Source organism: Pollicipes pollicipes, unplaced genomic scaffold (assembly GCF_011947565.3).
Source record: "Pollicipes pollicipes isolate AB1234 unplaced genomic scaffold, Ppol_2.1 Scaffold_4002;HRSCAF=4701_pilon_pilon_pilon, whole genome shotgun sequence".
In the NCBI taxonomy this organism is placed as follows: Eukaryota; Metazoa; Arthropoda; class Thecostraca; order Pollicipedomorpha; family Pollicipedidae; genus Pollicipes; species Pollicipes pollicipes.
The window spans coordinates 12,078,847-12,100,369 of NW_023596420.1; the positions used below are offsets into that span (position 1 = coordinate 12,078,847).

The 21,523-nt window shown below is 49.7% G+C and overlaps 3 protein-coding genes across 4 annotated transcripts in view; 1 reads left to right on the top strand and 2 right to left on the bottom strand.

Moving 5' to 3' along the window:
* Nucleotides 1-1,844: 1,844 nt before the first annotated feature.
* LOC119093677 (uncharacterized) lies at nt 1,845-3,452 on the bottom strand. The gene is made up of 2 exons (XM_037216677.1): nt 3,394-3,452; nt 1,845-3,111 (listed from the first exon to the last, which is right to left on the bottom strand). Exon 2 carries the CDS (start codon nt 3,107-3,109, stop codon nt 2,483-2,485), a length of 627 nt encoding a protein of 208 aa, XP_037072572.1. The 5' UTR covers nt 3,110-3,111; nt 3,394-3,452; the 3' UTR covers nt 1,845-2,482.
* A 3,674-nt stretch (nt 3,453-7,126) lies between these two features.
* Nucleotides 7,127-8,295, bottom strand: LOC119093704 (uncharacterized). The gene is made up of 2 exons (XM_037216704.1): nt 8,212-8,295; nt 7,127-7,925 (listed from the first exon to the last, which is right to left on the bottom strand). Exon 2 carries the CDS (start codon nt 7,921-7,923, stop codon nt 7,297-7,299), a length of 627 nt encoding a protein of 208 aa, XP_037072599.1. The 5' UTR covers nt 7,924-7,925; nt 8,212-8,295; the 3' UTR covers nt 7,127-7,296.
* Nucleotides 8,296-17,073: 8,778 nt separating this feature from the next.
* pug (pug C-1-tetrahydrofolate synthase, cytoplasmic) overlaps nt 17,074-21,523 on the top strand; it is a 61,123-nt gene continuing 56,673 nt past the window's right edge. The window contains exons 1-4 of one of the 2 annotated variants that reach the window (XM_037216707.1): nt 17,074-17,145; nt 19,271-19,337; nt 20,163-20,361; nt 20,747-20,883. In XM_037216707.1, coding sequence (XP_037072602.1) covers nt 19,279-19,337; nt 20,163-20,361; nt 20,747-20,883 — 395 coding nt within the window. In that variant the 5' untranslated portion in view covers nt 17,074-17,145; nt 19,271-19,278. Of the gene's footprint in view, nt 17,146-19,133; nt 19,338-20,162; nt 20,362-20,746; nt 20,884-21,523 lie in introns of those variants that run through there. The other variant, XM_037216705.1, reaches the window with a different exon arrangement.

Consider the following 21,523-nt stretch of genomic DNA (forward strand, 5'->3'; position numbering starts at 1 on the left):
AGGCCTCAGGACGAGTTTATGCTGGCCACACGTTCGTGTCGCACATCAATGTCGGACAGCATGTTTGCCATACGGCTCACAGGAACAAACCGCGCAAATATACTCCGGGAAAATATGCAGTATCTCGCCACTAGGTATTTCTTAGTTGCCTCCTCGCGTCTGCCTAGACATCCGTCCCCCTGAAAAGCATGGCAACGAAACCAGCATAGAAGCAATGCGCCGGAATGTATCGTTTTCACATGGAATTACCCTAGTAGGTGCATTAGCGGAATGTGTGTAAACCACAGACCGACGGCGTTGTCCATGCGCTATTTAGAATAGTGCTCGCAAGAGTAGGGTCTCGGGTCCAGACTCTCAAGCTCCCGAAGATTTTGCACTTGTCGTCCGATTAAGGGGCCTCTGTTACACCGAGTCGTACGTCGAACGTCACACACACCAGGCAGGCTGGTGCGCGGCAGTGAAGTGAAAGGGATACCTCATACCCGTGCTCGGGGGCGGCGGCCTATATCCCGGCAGAAGGCGCTGCATCTCCCCTACGCGCTTTGTCGTTGAAAGCATATTGTGTTAAACAGATGCTTAAAACATGCGACATACAGTGACCTATGTTAATATAAATTCGTAGCAGCTGTTATATGGAAGATGCATACATAAATAGTACATCATGATATAAAATGGGATAGCAATGGTTGGGTATATTTTTATTTCGTTAACCAGCCAGATCTGCGAGAACAGTTGCTCGACTCATTAGTTAACATAGCTGACTGACGAGCGAAGGTCTCGGGCAGCTGCATCCACAAGACACAAAAATAGCTCTTATTCTGCAAAAGAACAGCATAAAGCCTGAGCTCAGTGGTGACCTAGTTCCTCGGTGGTCGGCACGCTACCCGCTTCCGTCTTGGCAACCGGGCGACGTCTTCCTTGAAAACGCCTTGTGACACGCTGTCAAACAACGCACAACAAAGGCTCGTCAGTTTCATATTCTCGATTTCTATTTGAAACATGCAAGACAACTACGCGGAAACTATTTTCACAGCAGTTGAAATGTTCAGCCATATTATTTGGTCATCTTATACTTATATCTATATACAATTGGTTGTTTCTTTGCTCCATACCTCCTGCTTCCGTAAGCAAGTCTTACTTATGCGGATGTTGTAGAGGTAAGATGTCAGGAATATTGGCGGCAAGGTAAGTGGCCGTCCAACAATAGGTTCCCTCTGCCCTTTCCCAGCTCCATGGCTTGGGTTGTCTTGATGCTAAGAGACGCAACTCTACAAAAATATGAAAAGCCGGTGATGGGTCCCTGTCTGCATACAACCTGGCCTTTACCTGAGACCAGCTGCAGTCCTGTTATCGCACAGGAAAAATATTTAGGTGTCTATTAGCAGCAGGACGCTGAAGTCGCTTGGTGCAAGCTCCAACAGAAACTAGCTCAATGTGCGTAATGCCGCTGGGCAACTCTCATGAAGCGACAATTTTCGGCGAGCAAACCGCACCAAGCTGGGTACTCCCCTGTCTGCCAAGAAATTCCTTCGGTGGCACCTACCTTAACAAAGGCAGGCCATCTCCACAGTGGATTGAAGAACTTCTCGACAAGCTCTATGTTGGCCACATGTGCGTGTCGGACATCCATTTCGAACTGCATGATTATCATGCAGCACACATCAACAAATCATGCAAATATAATCCGGTAAAACGCACAATACTTCTAGGTGTCTTCAGCTTCTCTCTTCTGTCTAGACGTTCATCCCCAGCCCCTCCGAAAAAGGCATAGAAACAGAACCAGGATAAATACGATGCATGGGAATGCATTGTTTTCGCGTGGAATTACCATTGTGGGTGCATTAATGGACCATGAAAGAACCACAGGCGGACGGCACTGCCCGTGCGCTATTTAATACGGCGCCCTCAAGAGTAGGGTCTAGGGCCCAGATATCGCTAGCTTTTGAAGATTGTGTACTTCTTCGTCCCATGACGGTGTCTGCTACACCGAGTCGTACGACGCACGCCATCAAAACCAGGTGTACACACAAGTGAAGTGAAAAGGGTACTTCAGACCCGTACCTTGAGGCGGCGACCTATGTCCAGACTGAAGGCGCGGGATTTACTAGTTCGTTTGGATGCTAACGTGAACGCAACAAAGAAATAGTGTGCTATATGAAGATACTTTTGTACGGTCTTGCGCTGGCAGAGTACAAAAGGTAGTCAGTGTTATGAAGTCATACCACATGTTTGGCGACGCCATCTCGAGCGACGTCCTCCTTGGAAACACCTTGTGACGCACTGTCGAACAGCGCCTTGCAAAGGCTCGTCAGTCTCATATCCTCAATTTGTATTGCACGTCGTGTCTTCATCTTTGGGGGTAATACTTGACAGCCATTAACAACACACATTATCAACAGCAAACGAGCCATGGGAGTCCATCCCTCTTCTCAAACCGCGACGAACATTGAGCAATGACTCACGACCATATGATGCAGTGGGTTTAGCGTCCGGTGTTCTGCACCGAGACAGCGCCCGTGTCGGACGTCTCAGAGACGCCATCGACCGTCTCCGTGCGCTGGTTGCTAGCGTTGGCCACGCTCACGCTGCTGCCACTGCCGTGCACGCTGCCGTCGGCGTTGGACGTGACGGACGTGACGCGGGTGAAGCCGTTGACGCCATCGGACGTGCCGGTCGTCACCGAGCCGTCGGCGGAGCCGGACGCCGCGCCGCCGAGCAGCAGCGCCGGCTTGAACAGCGACGGCCGCTGGAACAGACCGCCGACCGGCAGCAGCACGGCGCCGTTGCTGTCCTGCACCGAGACGGCATTCGTGTCGGAGGTCCGCTGCACGCCCAGCGCGCTCTCGGAGCGACGCGTGTCGGCGTTGGCCGTGTTGGTGCTGCTGCTGCCCAGACCGTTGGCCTGGCCGCGAACGCTGGAGACGGCCGAGTCGATCTGGTCTCGTCCGAACGCCGTCTCCGAGACACCGGAGGTGACGGAGCCGTCGGCCTGGCCGGAGGCGTCGCCGCCGACGAACACTGGACGGAACAGCTGCGGCCGCTTGAAGAGGCGCCTACCGTCGGCCGCCGACAGGACGGCGAGCGTGGCCAGCACGGCGAAATACTTCATGGCTGAGAGAGAAGGGACGCCAGTGTTACTGGATACCAGGCAGAGGCGTTACGGATACAAAAAGTGGAACTCCGAATGGCGATGTGCACAATTGTAACTGAGGGCAGCAACTTGCACAATTTCAAACATGCACCCGTTATACCACACTACGTACACATCGTGTATGAACGAAGCATTCAAAGAGGTTGATTTGACGTGATGCAGCTGCAATGATCGGAGACTTCACCCTTCAGCTGCGTATGCAGGTGTTTGTTAATCTGTTGGGAACGGGGAGTCATACATACCTGATATTCTGCAAGCAGCTGCTAGCGTCGTTGATGCGGCTGGATGCCAGAGGTGTGTGATGGCTTGGCAGCGCAGACTGCTGTTTTATATGCAGACGGTGGTTGTGTGTAGTTACGCCTGTGACTCAGACGACACCACTGGCTGCAGAAACGCTCGCTCAGTGCCTGCCCAGGTGGAAATCCCACGCACGCTCGTTGGTTCCCAGACGTTCGCGACTACTGGAAGTTGACCATTGTCGCCAGCTGCGAACGCTGTTGGAAAACCCCAGGGAAGCCCAAAGTGTCGTCAAGTTCTAAAATCGGCTGAGGGTGGGGGAGTGGGTGGTGAGGGGTATGGATGAGGGTGCGGGGGATGGCGGTGGTGATGGATAAAATTGGCCCGTTCAACCTCTAAACACTTTCCCCAGATTTCGACCACGTTGTTCACCGCCAGCAATGTCAACTATCTTCTAAACAATCGGTTGATTCCAGAATTGTTTTCTTTGAGAGAAATAATACTCCTTTAGAAATCAATATCCAGTTGCATTTTTGTGAACAGCTTAGAATGGGGCGCATTTTACCAAAAAGGAAACCTCTCAGTAAATCAACCAGTCTTGATGCACAATGGCAGATGTCTGACGCGTACGGGCAGGAGACCATGGTACATGTTTCGTTTTCACTGCTAGGATGCACTTGGTGAAAGTGACACTGATCTTGCACACCTTCTCAACAAACGGGTCGATAACTTGGGAGACAGAGTACGTAGAGGCTAGCAACTCGACGGATGGCCGATGGCCGTATTCAAATTTAATTCGACCAGTGCTTTGACACGCAATAAAAGTTGAAATAGGCAAGAAAGTCTTTGACTCTTATGTCCGAAATAGTGAGTATTCAGTACGGTAGGGGGTAATGGTTAGATGACATTGCCAAGAAAGGATTGTTCACTCAGAACACCTGTCGTTTGGGAGCTATGGCCAAGTCAAGAGTTTTTTTGTTGTTGCAAATATCTATGAACACCACCCTTGTATTTGTCTCACTGAAGAGTACGCCGCACAAAATGTGTTGATTCCTCTCCTCTATACAATTCTTGTGGTGCATCCTTGTGGCAAGCATACGGCCAAACTAGCACTTTGTTTAGTACATGTGAAAATATATACACCGCGTTTCAATGCTGACAACAGCTGCATCGTTGGGCCTAAAAGTCACACGCACAGTTTTCAGCTTGAAAAGAAAAACACACAACACCATCATCATGCAAATACCGTAACTGCGCATGCAATTAAACTTTAACCCCAAAGCTATGTAGAAGTTCATTTAGTCACAATTTTCGATGTTTCACACTTTTCGATGACTGTGACAAAGGCATGTTACCTGGTGTTTGCGCGTTCATGAAAAAATGCATGAAGACTTAGCATCCAAAAACCAGCACAGAATGTGTTTTGCTTAAGACGATATAATTGACAGTCAAAACTCGAGTATCACATACAAAAGAACGCTCTCGTATAGAGGACATGAACAATGCGGGTAAGGAAATGGGCAGTCTATCCAAACAGGAAGATTTCCTGCTGAACCTATCCCCTCCCGCACACCGGGGCATTCATTTGAATGTGACACTCCAGCTTTGACTTCCAAATATAAAATATTAAACGGGGTATATGCCACGTTTCCGTTGGGTAGTCTGGATCTCCATATATTTATAACTAACGTCCTGTGCTAAAGATGGTTCATGGGGATAAGATGCTAATATTGTTGTTGCGTGAGAAAGTCAGAAGCTCATAATGTCAACAGCTCACAATGTTCGCAGTTTTCATGCTCACACCTAATGTTTACTGTACCTAATGTTCACGGATCCCGACGTGTACAGTTCTTAATGTTCGCAACTCTCGGTTCATAGCGTTCACAGTTGGTCCCGTACACGTCCGCCAGGGAGAGAAGTTCCTGATGCGAGAGAGGCGGCGCGGAGTTCTGTGACGTCATTTCCTCGGATTTGGTAAGCAGTTTATCACCATCGTTGGAAACCAAATGGTTCGCGACCGACTGTGACTCCCGAAGCCCGGCTCCGAATAAAGCCGACTGGAAAGAGACCGATTCTGAATAAGAGGGCTGAAAAATCTAGTGAAATATACGTAGCTGGCATGGGGTAGATCAAAACCAGTCCTACCTGAATCAGGCACGACCCTGCATGAAACCGCCTGCCGTGTCCGCGGCTGTACGTAGGCAGCCACGTGACAGGCGGTATTGGCCGGAACTGGTGTGCATCAAGCAAGAGCATCGTGGCGTGGACCCGAGCCGTAATAGCTCGGCGTGTATTCACTCAGGACATCATGGGAAGGTCTGGGTCATGATAGCTGTGCCATGTGTACGGCGGCTTTGGAAGGTGCAGTTATGCGAACAAAATTGTTTGGCCTAGCTAGTGAAGCGGTAATTCGAACGGTGTGGAACCATGAAACATGCAAGACAGCTACGCAGAAACCATTTTCACAGTGGTTGAAAGGTTCAGCCATGTTAACTTGGTCCTCTTGTACTTACATCTATATTTAATTGGTAGTTTCTTTGCTCCACATCCCCTGCTCTGCATTACTTATGCGGATGTTGGAGAGGTGAGATGCCAGGAATATTGGCGGCAAGGTCCTCCAGCAATAGGCTCCTTCTTCCCTTTCCCAGCTCCATTGTTTGGAGTTGTCTTGATGCTAAGAGACGCAACTCTACAAAAAGATGAAAAGCCGGTGATGGGTCCCTGTCTGCATAGCATCCTGGCCTTTACCTGAGACCAGCTGCAGTCCTGTTACTGCGCAGGACAAATATGTCGGTGTCTATTAGCAGCATGACGTTAAAGTCGCTTGGTGCAAGCTCCAACAGAAACTAGCTCAATGTGCGTAATGCCGCTGGGCAACTCTCATGAAGCGACAATTTTCGGCGAGCAAAATGCACCAAGCTGGGTATTCCCCTGTCTGTCAAGAAATTCCTTTGGTGGCACCTACCTTAACAAAGGCAGGCCATTTCCACAGTGGATCGAAGAACCTCTCGACAAGCTCTATGTTGGCCACGTGTGGGTATCGGACATCCATTTTGAACTGCATGATTATCATGCAGCACACATCAACAAATCATGCAAGTATAATCCGGTAAAACGCACAATACTTCTAGGTGTCTTCAGCTTCTCTCTTCTGTCTAGATGTTCATCCCAGCCTCTCTGAAAAAGGCGTAGAAACAGAACCAGGATGAATACAATGCATGGGAATGCATTGTTTTCGCGTGGAATTACCATTGTGGGTGCATTAATGGACCATGAAAGAACCACAGGCGGACGGCACTGCCCGTGCGCTATTTAATACGGCGCCCTCAAGAGTAGGGTCGATCTAGGGCCCAGATATCGCTAGTTTTTGAAGATTGTGTACTTCTTCGTCCCATGACGGTGTCTGCTACACCGAGTCGCACGACGCACGCCATCAAACACAGGTGTACACACAAGTGAAGTGAAAAAGATACTTCAGACCCGTACCTTGAGGCGGCGACCTATGTCCAGACTGAAGGCGCGGGATTTACTAGTTCGTTTGGATGCTAACGTGAACGCAAAAAAGAAATAGTGTGCTATATGAAGATACTTTTGTACTGTCTTGCGCTGGCAGAGTACAAAAGGTAAGTCAGTGTTATGAAGTCATACCACATGTTTGGCGACGCCATCTCGAGCGACGTCTTCCTTGGAAACGCCTTGTGACGCACTGTCGAACAGCGCCTTGCAAATGCTCGTCAGTCTCATATCATCGATTTGTATTGCACGTCGTGTCTTCATCTTTGGGGGTAATACTTGACAGCCATTAACAATACACGGCACCAACAGTAAACAAGCCATGAGAGTTCATCCCTCTTCTCAAACCGCGACGAACATTGAGCAATGACTCGCGACCATATGATGCAGTGCGTTCAGCGTCCGGTGTTCTGCACCGAGACAGCGCCCGTGTCGGACGTCTCAGAGACGCCATCGACCGTCTCCGTGCGCTGGTTGCTGGCGTTGGCCACGCTCACGCTGCTGCCACTGCCGTGCACGCTGCCGTCGGCATTGGACGTGACGGACGTGACGCGGGTAAAGCCGTTGACGCCATCGGACGTGCCGGTCGTCACCGAGCCGTCGGCGGAGCCGGACGCCGCGCCGCCGAGCAGCAGCGCCGGCTTGAACAGCGACGGCCGCTGGAACAGACCGCCGACCGGCAGCAGCACGGCGCCGTTGCTGTCCTGCACCGAGACGGCATTCGTGTCGGAGGTCCGCTGCACGCCCAGCGCGCTCTCGGAGTGACGCGTGTCGGCGTTGGCCGTGTTGGTGCTGCTGCTGCCCAGACCGTTGGCCTGGCCGCGAACGCTGGAGACGGCCGAGTCGATCTGGTCTCGTCCGAACGCCGTCTCCGAGACACCGGAGGTGACGGAGCCGTCGGCCTGGCCGGAGGCGTCGCCGCCGACGAACACTGGACGGAACAGCTGCGGCCGCTTGAAGAGGCGCCTACCATCGGCCGCCGACAGGACGGCGAGCGTGGCCAGCACGGCGAAATACTTCATGGCTGAGAGAGAAGGGACGCCAGTGTTACTGGATAGCCAGGCAGAGGCGTTACGTATGCAAGCAATGGAGCTCCGAATGGCGATGTACACAATTCTAACTGCGGGCAGCAAGCTGTGCAACTTCAAACATGCACCCATAATACCACACCACGTACACGTCGTTCATGAACGAAACCTTCAAAGAGGTTGATTTGACGTGATGCAACTGCAATGATCGGAGACTTCACCCTTTAGCTGCATATGTAGGTGTTTGTCCGTAAATCTGTTGGGAAGGGGAGTCATACATACCTGATATTCTGCAAGCAGCTGCTAGCGTCGTTGATGCGGCTGGATGCCAGAGGTGTGTGATGGCTTGGCAGCGCAGACTGCTGTTTTATATGCAGACGGTGGTTGTGTGTAGTTACGCCTGTGACTCAGACGACACCACTGGCTGCAGAAACGCTCGCTCGATGCCTGTCCAGGTGGAAATCCCACGCACGCTCGTTGGTTCCCAGACGTTGGAAGTTGACCATCGACGCCAGCTGCGACCGCTGTTGGAAAACCCCAGCGATGCGCGGCCTGAAGACTGTGAGCAGGTTGTAGAACATGCAGAGGCGGTATGCCGATGGACTGGACTGTATTTATGGTGCTAACAAACGCTCCTCCCCCAACGAACGTATAGCCCTCGACGAGAGAGAGAGAGAGAGAGAGAGAGAGAGAGAGAGAGAGAGAGAGAGAGAGAGAGAGAGAGAGAGAGAGAGAGAGAGAGAGAGAGAGAGAGAGAGAGAGAGAGAGAGAGAGAGAGAGAGAGAGAGAGAGAGAGAGAGAGAGAGAGAGAGAGAGAGGGAGAGAGAGAGAGAGAGAGAGAGAGAGAGAGACGAGAGAGAGAGAGAGAGAGAGAGAGAGAGAGAGAGAGAGAGAGAGAGAGCCCAGCTAGATGAGCTATCATAGAGATTAACAGATATACTATTAGATGCAGATATATCTGTTTGGATGCCTACGCTTCTTTTCTTAATTTGGGACGCGTTTCATTGCTTACTACAGCTACATTATCCCGGAAACAAAGACATGTACGCCATGAAGATTACGCACACCTTACACCATATACCATACAAACATACTGAATGGCACATGCATTAACACACCACTTACACCCAGACTTAAAAATATATATCATTATTTTCAATGGGTATGATGAAAGCATGCTTTAAGCGTTGAATGGTCGCTAAAAGACTAGAATGATGGAATCCACCTCGAAATATGTCCGGCCTGCACACCACAAAGGTAAGACAATTTAAAGCCCAAACCAGAGGATCTCAAGCAAACGAATGTTCGCATACGCAAGTGGTCAGGATTAGCTAGCGCATTTGCCGTCAGAATGGATTTGCCTAAATGCTGCTGAGCGTGGTTGCGGAATTTTCGAAGTTTTCAACATGTAACACGTCGGTTGGCAGCATTGAGATAACCTGTCGTCGTAATCGAAAAATGAGCCTGCTGAAACGGAATTCACCAGAATAATCCTAGCATCTGAAGTGAACTAATGTAGGAGGCAGACCTGCTTGCGTCCAAAGTTGTCAGAGTCAGAGCCGAAATGCAGTAGAACGAAACGCTCTTTGAGCTTTGGGAGATCAAAGGACCTGAACGATAAAACATATGTAGAGGTGAGTGGCCTCGAATAAAGAAACAAACAAGCGGGACAATCACCTGCCAATCGGGAATCGGAACAAGGAACAAGGAATCGGGATAAGCAATACGTGCGGGAAAAAAGTTATGGTTAAGTCTGACAAATCCCCAAAGATGAAACGAAGGCATTTATTTGGATAACATACGCCAGTTTTGGCTTCCCATTGTACTAAGATGGATAGCGCGTGTTTCGCCAAGTTATAAACAATTTTGATCTTTGTCCATCTTAAGAAGGGATCAGCGTTAAATAATATAGCTATGCTACATTCATTCCCATTTGCGGTGAAGCAAAACGTATTCATACATCTGAGGGTAGATCGATGGTAAGAAAGTTAGCGATTTTTATGTCATTCGTTGTGTTCGTAATATGTGTGTTTATGTCAAACCTCCATCGTGTCCCTAGCCAAGTAGCCATTGTTAGTTGTAAAAGGCTTCGCGAGTTGATATAAGAAGTTTAAGCGAACCGACATACGTCGATATGAATCACGACTAGTAAATAAGCTGCATGTACATGGAGAGAGAGAGAGAGAGAGAGAGAGAGAGAGAGAGAGAGAGAGAGAGAGAGAGAGAGAGAGAGAGAGAGAGAGAGAGAGAGAGAGAGAGAGAGAGAGAGAGAGAGAGAGAGAGAGAGAGATATATATATATATATATATATATATATATATATATATATATATATATATATATATATATATATATGTGTGTGTGTGTGTGTGTGTGTGTGTGTGTGGTGTGTGTGTGGTGTGTGTGTGTGTGTGTGTGTGTGTGTGTGTGTGTGTGTGTGTGTGTGTGTGTGTGTGTGTGTGTGTGTGTGTGTGTGTGTGTGTGTGTGTGTGTGTGTGTGTGTGTGTGTGTGTGTGTGTGTGTGTGTGTGTGTTTATAGATAAACGCATAGCCATAGTTTCATAGCATAGCATAATTGTCCTAGCATAATTGGCCCTATTAGCTTTTATAGATTCCATGCAAAACAGATTTGATTGCAAGCACTGAGAGCCACCATTCCAGCATTGTAAGAATAGTTCAGCGCACCCGCTTCACCTCGAGCCCCTATACTAATAGCTCGAAAGGACCGATACCGTGCGGTGCCACAAAGCGACTCCCGACTGCCCTGCTGGCACTACCAAACGAATGGCCAAATGACCCCTTTGACAAGGCATAAACGCACATTTATTCTGGAAGGCGAAAGTACCATCACGAGGTTCGCCGCACCACGAATGTGGTCGGCACATTTCAGCGTTCTACCGAAGTTGACCGTATATCATATACAACCTTTTGACACTGCGTGCAGGCATTTATTCCGTCAGCACGTTGTCTTTGTGAGTTCAAAGTTCTTCTGTAGATGAAAGGACCTTCAAAATATCAGGCATGCCAGTTAAACGACACTGTCGTGCTGAATGACGATGATATTGATGGTTCTCAGTAAAATCGCTAGTTAGCTCAACAAGGTTGTTGAACTAGTTTCTCCCGGTATAATCCCCTGAAGGTCGTTAACTCATCAGAAGAACTTAAAGCTCATAGTGCCGAAAAATGTTTGCTCTCATTTCACGACGTGGGAAATTGCGCGTTTTCGCGTTTTTTTCCATTCAAAACGCCATTTCCAGTCGTTGACCTTCCTGATTCCAGTTTGACCTCCTTAATCTTGTTTCGTCACCCTAGCCTCAGAGCCGTGTTTGCACCCGTGGTCTTGTGGCCTTTTTAGTACCAATATGCTCAGGGTTTTCTCACCTTAAAAACAAGCAGTTAAGGGTAGCGACACCCTGCCGGGAGGATAGTGCCCGTAGCCTTTGCACAACCGTGAAAGCAAATGCAGTGTCCCTTGCAGTATTAAATATTCCGCTTGTCTCACAACTTTCGTCTGTTAGGCCCGATAAGCGTCAATTGGTCACGACGCGCCTTTGGATCGTCCTGTGGAGCTGCGCCGTAAATAGGTATAAATAGGCAGAAAGGTAGCGTGGGCGGTGGATTGCGCCAGGGACTGCTCCCAAGCTGAGTGAAGTGCCGCAGAGGCAAATCGGTGGCTGGTATGCGGCCTCAGTTTTGTTCTGCAAGGCAAAACGTGTCGTATTCAGACCGATGGGTCCACATTGGTATGCCTCACCAGGGGTGGCGTCACGTATTTTGAGTAAGGGAGGCAGAATTTCCCATGGGCCTTCCTAGACAAAATAGGGTCTCCTCACAGCGGGGAGGGGGGAGGGGGGGGGGGCTCCTGTGCATAGTTGTATTAAGTAGGGATGGGCACCTGGGGCATGTACCCGCTTATAAAATGTTACATACATCTGATCGAAGGCCCTAAATGTTGACAATTAACAATTCTGGAATAGGGCCTTCTAATCATCCAGAAAGGGCCTTCTCAGCACCCTCTTTTGCATGCAACAAGGCCTCCTGTTACTGAAAAGGCCTTCCGACGCTAGAAGGAGCCTCCTAATCCAAAAGAGGGTGCTAAAGATCCAAGAGCGGGACCTCCAAATCTAGCCAAGGCACCTCCCTATCCCAAGACAGGACACACTCTAATCCGTACTCGCGGCCATCTGACGCATGACAATCGCCTCCTCTTACAAAAACGGAGCCTCCTGAATATAGAAGATGCTTCCTAAACCAGAACAATAGCCTCCTAGTTTGCATCGGGGGCCTCCCGAGCTAGCAAAGGGGTCTCCTTAACACAACATTGGGCCTCCTGATCTAAAGCATTGGTTACCTTGTTCAGATAGGTGACTATAAGATTAAAAAACGGAATCTTGACGTAGCAAAGGGTTTTCTGGGCTCAGTTTATTACTCTTTAGCTCAGTAATGGGCCTTATTGATCTGAATGTTAGTGCTCTACGCGAAGCTTTTTTTGAAACCACGCGAAGTTTGCCCGCTTCAGTTGCGGGAAAAAGAGAACTCACATATTTTTTTTCTCTCAGAGGGGGGGGGGGGGGGCACACTTCTTCCCGCTGTAGGCAGGCAGAGTGAGCCACTGCCCCTCTTCCCCTGTCTCCCCGTGGTTTACCCCTCCGTGGTGTGATGGGAGCGCCTGATATTTTGTCCACTGGAGCGAGCAGATGGTTCTGTCTGTGCTAAATTCGTCACAGGTGTCTCATGAGCGCTGGGATCCTGGCAGGTAGCAAAGCAGAAAACTCTACGCGGAACGTAGGCAACTGCTACATTATGCCTTGCATGACCCACTGCTTACGTAACGTAGAGGGTTGTCTGTAGGTCAATCTCTCCGCAACTCGCAGAAATGGTGAAATCGAATGCACTTCCCGCTTGTCGCAGGCCGCTAGCGTGACTGGCGACAACGCGTGCAGGGGAACCGTTGATGGATCCCCGACTCATAAAACGTGAGGTTCCCTTCTCTGCTGGCTTTCCACGCTTTCCAGAAGGTGGATGTTGAAAATTCTTGGGCTGTCGTTTACAACTGCGCTACATTCACCGAACGCAGCACGACTCGTGGTGATTGATCCTTTCGTTGGTAGAATATCCTGCGATCACTGAATCCTGTGACCGAGACTTGGCATGATGGCCATGAGTCACAAACACTCAGAACTGGCAGTGAATTTGATTATTGAGGGCGTCGTTGATCTCTTCGTTCCAGCAACTCCAGATGGGTGAGGTCGGCATAAGCCGGTGGGGGATTCCGGCGGTAACGTATTTTAAGCCGAGGTGGAATTCCGGTAAGCCACCAGGGGATTCCGTCAGAGCTCAATGGCGTTGAAGGAGTGCTACGTGGTGGTGCCACAACGAGCCTTGGATCGGGTGTCAACAGCATGCACAGATCATCTTTGCAAGTCTAGTGCTGGTAAACAGAGCTATCTCAAAAGAGTATTGGTTGATATTAGTACTACTTCGTGGTTGATGTTAGTACTTGAAATCATGTGCGCAAGTCGTGGCGTGGATTTCCGTAGCTTAACAAAAATGCAAGTAATCTGCCTTAAACACCAGCAGCCAGTCACGACCCTTGTTGCTGTTGCGCAAGCGAGGCTGTGGAAAGCACGGGCTTGCTAATGACGTGTCCATGCGGAATCGCGCAGGTGGCCGCGGCTTTAAAGTGCGCATGGGATCCCGTATTGGGGGTCACGAGGACAATGAACTACATTGATGAAAACGAACTCTCTTTCCCCTTCCCCTCTCTACAGTTCTCCTTCTCTAGAGTATAGGAATTGGTCGATGAAGACAGCTGATGGCATGGCATAGTGCGTTCGGTCGAGGGAAAATCATTCACCGAATAACTATCTCTCCGATAATCATCCGCGGAGATTCTCCATTTACACTCGGCCGGTCTGAAAATTACCCCCGGTTAGTCTCCCACGAGCCATCCACAGCCAACGGTCATAGCTATGCAGAGCGAAAACAGATGATCCGACTTGACCATGCCCCAAAAATCTCCGGGATTTTCGCTTGCTACGGAAAATTATCTGGGATAATTTTCCGTGTTGACAGTGCCGAACATCACTCAAGAAAATTTTCCAGCATTTAGGATAAAACTCAAATTATCTACCGGCCAAACGCGTCCAAGATATTGTTCTCCCGGATAAAAGCATTGCATGACTAAAACGCAGGGTTAAACGACAACTTTGAGACGAACTAAGGCAAATGTTTGCGTAGCATGATAAAAGTGAGCATAAGGAAACCTGAATGAAGAACAACGTCTGCGCAACATCATTTTGACCAGTACGGAAACACCGTTCGCACAGCCAAATCAAGGGAATTATTCGCCCAACACATAATGGTCATCCAATCACCATAAACGCCCGCCCAGGCCTTTCTGACTTGTAACGAGTTCAGAAACATGCGTCATCGTATCAGAGTGGGCCGTGCTGCGTTGTAGGCCATCCCAGGCTGCCGTTCCCTTCATCATCAGCACATATCACCAGGAACGAATTCCACCAAGCGCTGCATGCCTTTCAAGCTGTGGCGGTTGCGTCGATCGGAAGATTTCGCCCTCTGATGTTTCAGGCCGTCAGAAAATTTGCCCAGACGCAGCCGTCAAAGCTTGCCTTCGACACAAAACGCTGAGTTGTTCAAAGGAAGTCCGCCGCACGGTCTAACACGACAAGGTTGTGGAATGAAGTTGTCACGCTTCTTCAAATGAGAACGTGGTCACAACGAATTAGAATTTTATTTTCTGTAGTGGTTTTTTGATATCTCGATTTTTAATGCCGTTTTGGGTTATCCAGCGATGGCGTTGAGATCATATCAGTTGAAGGGATGGAGCTCCCTAAACGGTCTGCACGTTAGGGTGGCTGCATATTTGTTTTCTCTCGCTTTTGATGAGTTTTGGAGCATCCTCAAGCGTGACCTGACAGCGCGGTTCAAGAGCTTGAGCCGTGTCGTCAGGCTCTCATGTGACCAACTTAAACCGTGTTGACCTGTCCTAGTAAAAGGTCGCTCGTGATCATATCAGGTCTGTTACCTTGTGTGACTTTAAGAGCGTCGGAATGACGAAAGCCCTTCGAGGGTATTTCGACATTTAAATGCCAGTGAGCTTCAAAAGCTGCGCTAGGAAGCATGTTGCTCAAAGTAAGTGGTTTACTGATGTCCCTTGATATCAGTGACCTCCAATGACCTCCATGAAGTCGTAATGAGAAAATGTTGATTAACTATCAAGGAAATCGAACTGAAGTTCAAAAACTTCCAATATAGTAAGTTTTCCGGTAAAATGCAGTTAGTTTTTACAATGGTTCAATCTTTATGTTTAACCAAAGGTCGATTGCATTTGTCGTAATCATAATATCATTCGTCCATTTGTCTAAAAATACATCTCAAAGCTGCAAGACCTCGTCTATCACTCCCATGTCCGATCAGCTTGAAAGGTTCCCTTTGAAATTCCTCTCGCTGGCAGCTATGGCTTGACTTTGGCCTGCCGGTCACTGACGGTCACGGACGTTATGAGATGCAATCTTTTATGCAAAGACATTCACTCCTCAATTGCTTACGGCTTTAAAAGTTTGATGTGGCGCCAACACACCTGCCGGGAGCTTTCTGTAAACAAAAAAACGTAGAGAGTTCCAACTGACAGCCACCCGAGCGCGTGTTAACAAGCTGTGGCTCAATATGTGCTGTACACGATAGGCTGTTGCAACGGTCACAGCTTTTATGAATTATAACCTTTATATACCGCAAATGCAACCTTTGATCCATCCTCGAGTACAAATCGTGACCGAGACAGAGAAATCCGCTGCGTGCAATGGGACTCACTTCGAGATCTGCCTGGTAAGACGATCTAGACGGTTCACAAATTAAAGTTTCATTCGTGCGCCATATATTCGTATAATATCATAAAACTACAGTGAGCTAGGATCGCTTTTGAACTAAGGTGAGAGTAAAAAATCCGTCGCAAAAAGACGGTGTGGAAGTGAAACATTAAATTCACAATAGTTGAAACTATGGGTCAGTGAGAGATGCTCCAGCAAACACATACATTTCAAGTTGGCGTGGGCGTAATGTCATAAACGTAACAAAAGGTTTTGTTTCTTAACATCTCAGGTTATTCAAGTAAAAATCGCCAACGAGTCGTCCGCAGTGATGATACTTTATGAACAAGAGGTGCGCAAGTATTTTGATTGGTTGAAACGGGCAGTATGGTGCTGCCTGTCGCAGCGTGGCGTCAGCGTCATGCGGTGCTGCGTCACCATTTGAGCTGCGGTGAAGCTTATTCGGAAACGAGCCTCAGAATAAAAGCACTTTGTATCCTCCCCGAGGCAGGTGCAACCATGCACATTGCATGCCTCTGCATAATACTTTGCCCTTTGACCTTACGTCATGCAATTTTCCCATTCGACAGGCGTAAATTGCCTCCTTAGCAGGGAGTATCCTGAGTTCATTGTCGCTTGAATTATCGCAACATAGTTCGAGCTAACTGAGATGCTGCAACATCTGCTATCCACTGCGGGCACAGACTAAGTTCTTTCACTCAGATGACACCATTTGGCGATACTCAGTCACTGCACCAGGTCACGACCACCGATGACCTTCTGCGCGCGCTTCTTCGTGACCGCCAGGTGTCTGCTGGTCGCTACACGAGCCAACAATGCAAGGAAAGTGACAAACAGATGCATGGAAGCGCAGGGTCATGAAAAGATATCGTGATGCCCACAATGATTTGTGAAACAGTGACCCAGTGAATCTTTGTGGTGCCACTCAACGATCAGTAGGGTGAGATGGGCAAGCGAATGCAAATCATGTGATACCAACCACTCGTGACCTTGCACGTTGCCTGGAAGCGTTGATAGTCATAACCTGGAAAACAAAAAGCGGTTATTCTCAGCACAAGCTATCATAAGGGCCAAGCCCAGGAGCTCAACAATTTTCTTGCTTAAGACAAGCACACCAGCTGAGCTCAGCTGGAGAAGCTAAGCATTGATGGTAGCGCCGCCTGCATCATAGGTGGAGTAAAATAGAGGACACTACTGCCGCCAGTAAGGCTTGCGTTTCATGTCTGGTGAGGTAGACGGCGCTAGTGTCGCCCGTTGAGATACAACAGATACGGCCCCTCGATACCGTCTGACCAGTTGACCTTGAGCTGTCTGCACTGTTGTTGCGTGGAGAAGGTTGCTGACACGTGGGGAGGGTGCCCAATCGGTAATTTGTTGTGACCTGGCGCCGAGCCGGCACGTAATATATTTTGCTAAATGTACTCATGTATCTTAATGGTGTGCCTAATCTTGCTTCCATTCAAAGCGCTGTCGGCTTCGGCTGATGCCGTGCCTAGGATTGTTGAGTGCCGTGGTTAGGTATGACACCAGCTAGGGCCGGGTAGCTTTTGTCTTCATGTGTCTTGCAGTTTTCGGTGCACAGAATGACGTGTGCATGTGCAACCCCGTATATAATATATATATATATATATATATATATATATATATATATATATATATATATATATATATATATATATATATATACATGTATGTATATATTTATGCATGTATATGTGCACAATTTTGTGTGTGTGCATGTGTGCATGTGTGATGATCATATAGTTATGAAGGAATGCAAAAGGAGTGAACATGAAAGTATTGACTGTTAAACCTGATTACACCTTTAGTCATTTATTGGCTCATCAAGCAAGTATAGTTATGATTTTGAGTTATGGAATGAATGTTTGTTTCATGTAATTCAATGCAATTTTGGAAATTCAGCAAATAGTGCTACTGATGCAAACCAGTACATGTATTTTGAACAGCCACATTTAGCATTGATCAAAACATTCCCTGAAATGATTTTTTTACATTGAGCTGGTGCCAGGTTAGCCTTCCAGGTAGAATTTCACAAAATTAGTCATTTTCCACAGGAGTAAAGACAAGTTCATAATTTGTAGCCACATTTTTACCTCAGTTGTGATCCACACTCTTATGTCATTTGTGACCCATTTGATTTATTTGAGTTATTTAAGCCATGTAAAGCCTTAATCATCTGTAGGATTTAAAGCTTGTATGATCGCAGCAATGCCGTGACCATGTAATTTCAAGTTTTCCACCAGCCAGGTAGGTTGTCAGATGAATGCATTCAATTACCATTTGGCAATGCTGAGCAAAGGTCAGAAATACATATTGGGCATCTAGATATTGCAGGCTATCCATTATATTTGATTTGACTTCTATAACTCAGCCTTTGATGATTTAGGCCAGGCCAACATTTATGGTTGTGGGCAAATGACAGGACTAAAATTTAATTGATTTTAAGAGTGAAGCAGATGCATAATTTTTGTGTGAATGAGATTTAGTGCAGATTAATAATACAACCTGTTGATAGTAGTTGAAGTTCATACTAACGCACTGACCTCGCTTGGACATCAAAACAAGGTCATTAACCCCATCCAGCCAAGGTTGTTGGCTGGACTGAAATGAGCCAAACAACCCTTATGGTATTGACAGTGTTTATATTATGTATTTGCAGATAACCTCATGACAAAGTTTGCAACATAATCATTAGCTGGTTAGGGGCCCTGGGTCTCACACAGGGCAACATGCTTTAAATTAGAGTTATCCAATAGCCCTGGAGTACCAGTGCCACAATATTGATGACTCAAGTGGTCAGAGTGTCAATAGTTTTCATGCTGTCACAACCCAGGTTCAGAGTTCACTGTTTGCTGCCCTGCCTTGCTGGGGCAGTCAGATGTCAGGGTTGGGGGTCAAAGGACAGCAAAGTAGCAGCCATCGAAACATGCACATGGAGGCGGCCAGGGAGCCCGAAGACTGATCGCGTGAGGCTCTGTTTACATCTTACACACCACACTGAATAAATTTTGGAGTGCTGTTGCACACTAACATGACCGTCGCCATCACAGGCAGTGTCACCGACGCCCTACGAAAGGATTAACGACGTATGTATTCCATCTCCGCGGCATATTTTCAATCTTCCACTTCCCAGCAATTCAAGCGAGCCGGGGTGGGGGGGGGGGGGGGCAGCACCGCTGCAGGGGTCATGGGAGCCACGTGTCCAGTGCCCCCGGCCTGGCTGTGGCTGTTTATTTACATTGGCGAGTGGGCGCTGGACGGGCTCCCCTTCCAGCCACCGCCCACCCGGCGGCCGCCGCCAGGCCGCCCAGTGTCTCGCCTGTTTACGTGTGGGTTTGGGGTCGCTTGTATGTCTATGGCTCTCGGCCGTCGCCTGGCCGCGTCTCTGGTGCGCGCCGCGTGGCCGTCCAGACCGGGGTGCGGGCTGCCGCGGCGCGTGCTCCTCCAGTACCGCTCCGTCTCCGCCGCAGGATCGAGCATGGCATCCGGCGACGCGCAGCACCAGGCTGTCCGGCTGTCCGGCACCGAGCTGGCCAAGTGAGTGGCGGCCGGCGCGAGCCGCCGGCCGCGCGCGATGCCCCAGACACGGCCGTGACTGCCGGGCCGCTGGCTGGAGGTGTGGTGCAGGCACCTGTCCGAGGTGTGGTGCACGCACGTGTCCGAGATGTGGTGCACGCATCTGTCCGAGGTGTAGCGCAGGCGCCTGTCCGAGGTGTGGCAGGCCGAGTTTTGGTTTGTGGTTTGTGGTCGAGTTGTTACCCTGGCGCTCTAGGTGTTGTACGCTGGTGCTCTAGGTGTCTAGGTGGGCGGGAATAGCCAGTCTCGATGTTGTTCGTTTTTTTAAGTTGCGGACATTGCGGGAAGGGTGGTGACATGATCCTCGGCACAACTTTTTCGGTTGCGATTATGGAATTTTCTGCCCAGTGATATATAGATGGACTTCTGATGGCTCCAGGTGGCGTTGGATTTCTATTGCCCCCCCCCCCCCCCTCCCCCTTGGCCCGGTTTCTGACAGCTCTGATTGACGGTGGAGACTGGTCAACACTTCTCGTTGACCCGGCCTGAAGTTGGCTGCCTGCAGTGTTTTTTATGCTGACTGTCCGTCGGTGTCGCGCGGCGTGGCTGCTGTTCTGGCGACGCCCGAGGTCGACCTTTCCCCCGGTTGCCTGACTTCTGATGGCTGTGTGCTGGTGAACGCCGACTGGTTTAACCGAGCCTGACCTCTGGTGACGTGACGGCCCTTTGGATACTGACCCCATAGCGCAGCTCGGCTACCTGGCGTGTTTGGGAGTGGGTTTGTGTGGCGATAACTACCGACATACGTGACCCGACCTGACCTGACGTGGCCCACCGCGCGGCCAGGGAGGTGCGGACCGGCCTGCAGGACGAGGTGCGCCAGCTGCAGACGAAGTATCCCGGCTTCCAGCCCGGCCTGGCCATCGTGCAGGTGGGCGGCCGTGAGGACTCCAACGTCTACATCAGGGCCAAGGTGAAGGCGGCCAGCGACATCGGCATCGGCGCCCGGCACGTCCAGCTGCCGCGCCACACCACCCAGATGCAGGTATGTCACCAGCCGACGAGCTCCCGGCACCGAGCTGCTGCCAGCGCTCCAGTATCCAATATCCAATCTCAAACATCCAACAGGTACGGTGTGATAACGCAGCATACAGAAGGCCTGTTGGCGGGTGAGGTCAGTTTAGGTCCGACAGCAGGGCTATCAGGCCACAGGTCATGTCTGATAACAGGGTGGCAGACTCGAGGGGGGAAACCATACGCATCCTCCACATGTCCGAACTCGTGTCGACCCTCAGTCTTCACGCGCCTAGTTGGCGGCGTCCGATGTCACGCCCCCCCCCCCCCCCCCACCGGTGGTCGTCATGGGTGTTGTGTTGCGCTCGTGCCCGTCTTCTGTCGTCGCCCGACCGCGGTATCCGTGCCGCCGTCAGCTGCTGCAGACCATCCAGGGACTGAACGAGGACCCGACCGTGCATGGCATGATCGTGCAGCTGCCGCTGGACTCTGAGCACACCATCGACGAGGACAAGGTCATCGAGGCCATTGACCCCGACAAGGACGTCGATGGGTGAGCGCGCCGGCGTCGGTGCGGCGCGGGACTGTGCTGGGGTTACAGGTCACGAGAGGTCACAGGTCAGCGCCGGATAATATGCCAGGTCATGGCAGGTTACACTATAGGCCTGGAGAATATAGCAGGTCTCAGGAGTTGACTGAAGAGTGCTTAAAAATATGACATGTGACGGGAAAGTGATGGAGAATATGGCAGGCCACGAAATGTCGCGGGACAGCGCTGGAGAGTATGACAGGTCACATGAGAGCGCGGGAGGATGTCACAGGTCGCGGGAGGTCACGGAACACTTTGATATAACGGATCACATTTCGGGTCACGGAAGGATTACCTGAGGACGCCACAGGTCACGGTAAGGGTGCTGTGGTATGTCACATCTTGCGGGGCGCTAAGGAATGTCGTAGGTCACATGATGTCCCAGAGAATGCTGACGACATTGTAGATGAAAAGAGGGCGCTGAAACATAAGGCTCCACGCTCACAACAGAGCGGGGAGTGAGACTGCTGATGGCCTTGCACTCGATCGGCTTTCATATCACTGCAACTGAAGTAGGATGTACTGGGACAAAAAAAAAAAACTGGCAAAAGACCATCACAACTCAGCGGACCGTTACATTGACATTTGTTCAGCGTCGTGCTGC

What these genes read in the sequence shown, in the direction of transcription:
- LOC119093677 (XM_037216677.1), bottom strand. Translation starts at nt 3,109, where the DNA reads ATGAAGTATTTCGCCGTGCTGGCCACGCTCGCCGTCCTGTCGGCGGCC.
- LOC119093704 (XM_037216704.1), bottom strand. Translation starts at nt 7,923, where the DNA reads ATGAAGTATTTCGCCGTGCTGGCCACGCTCGCCGTCCTGTCGGCGGCC.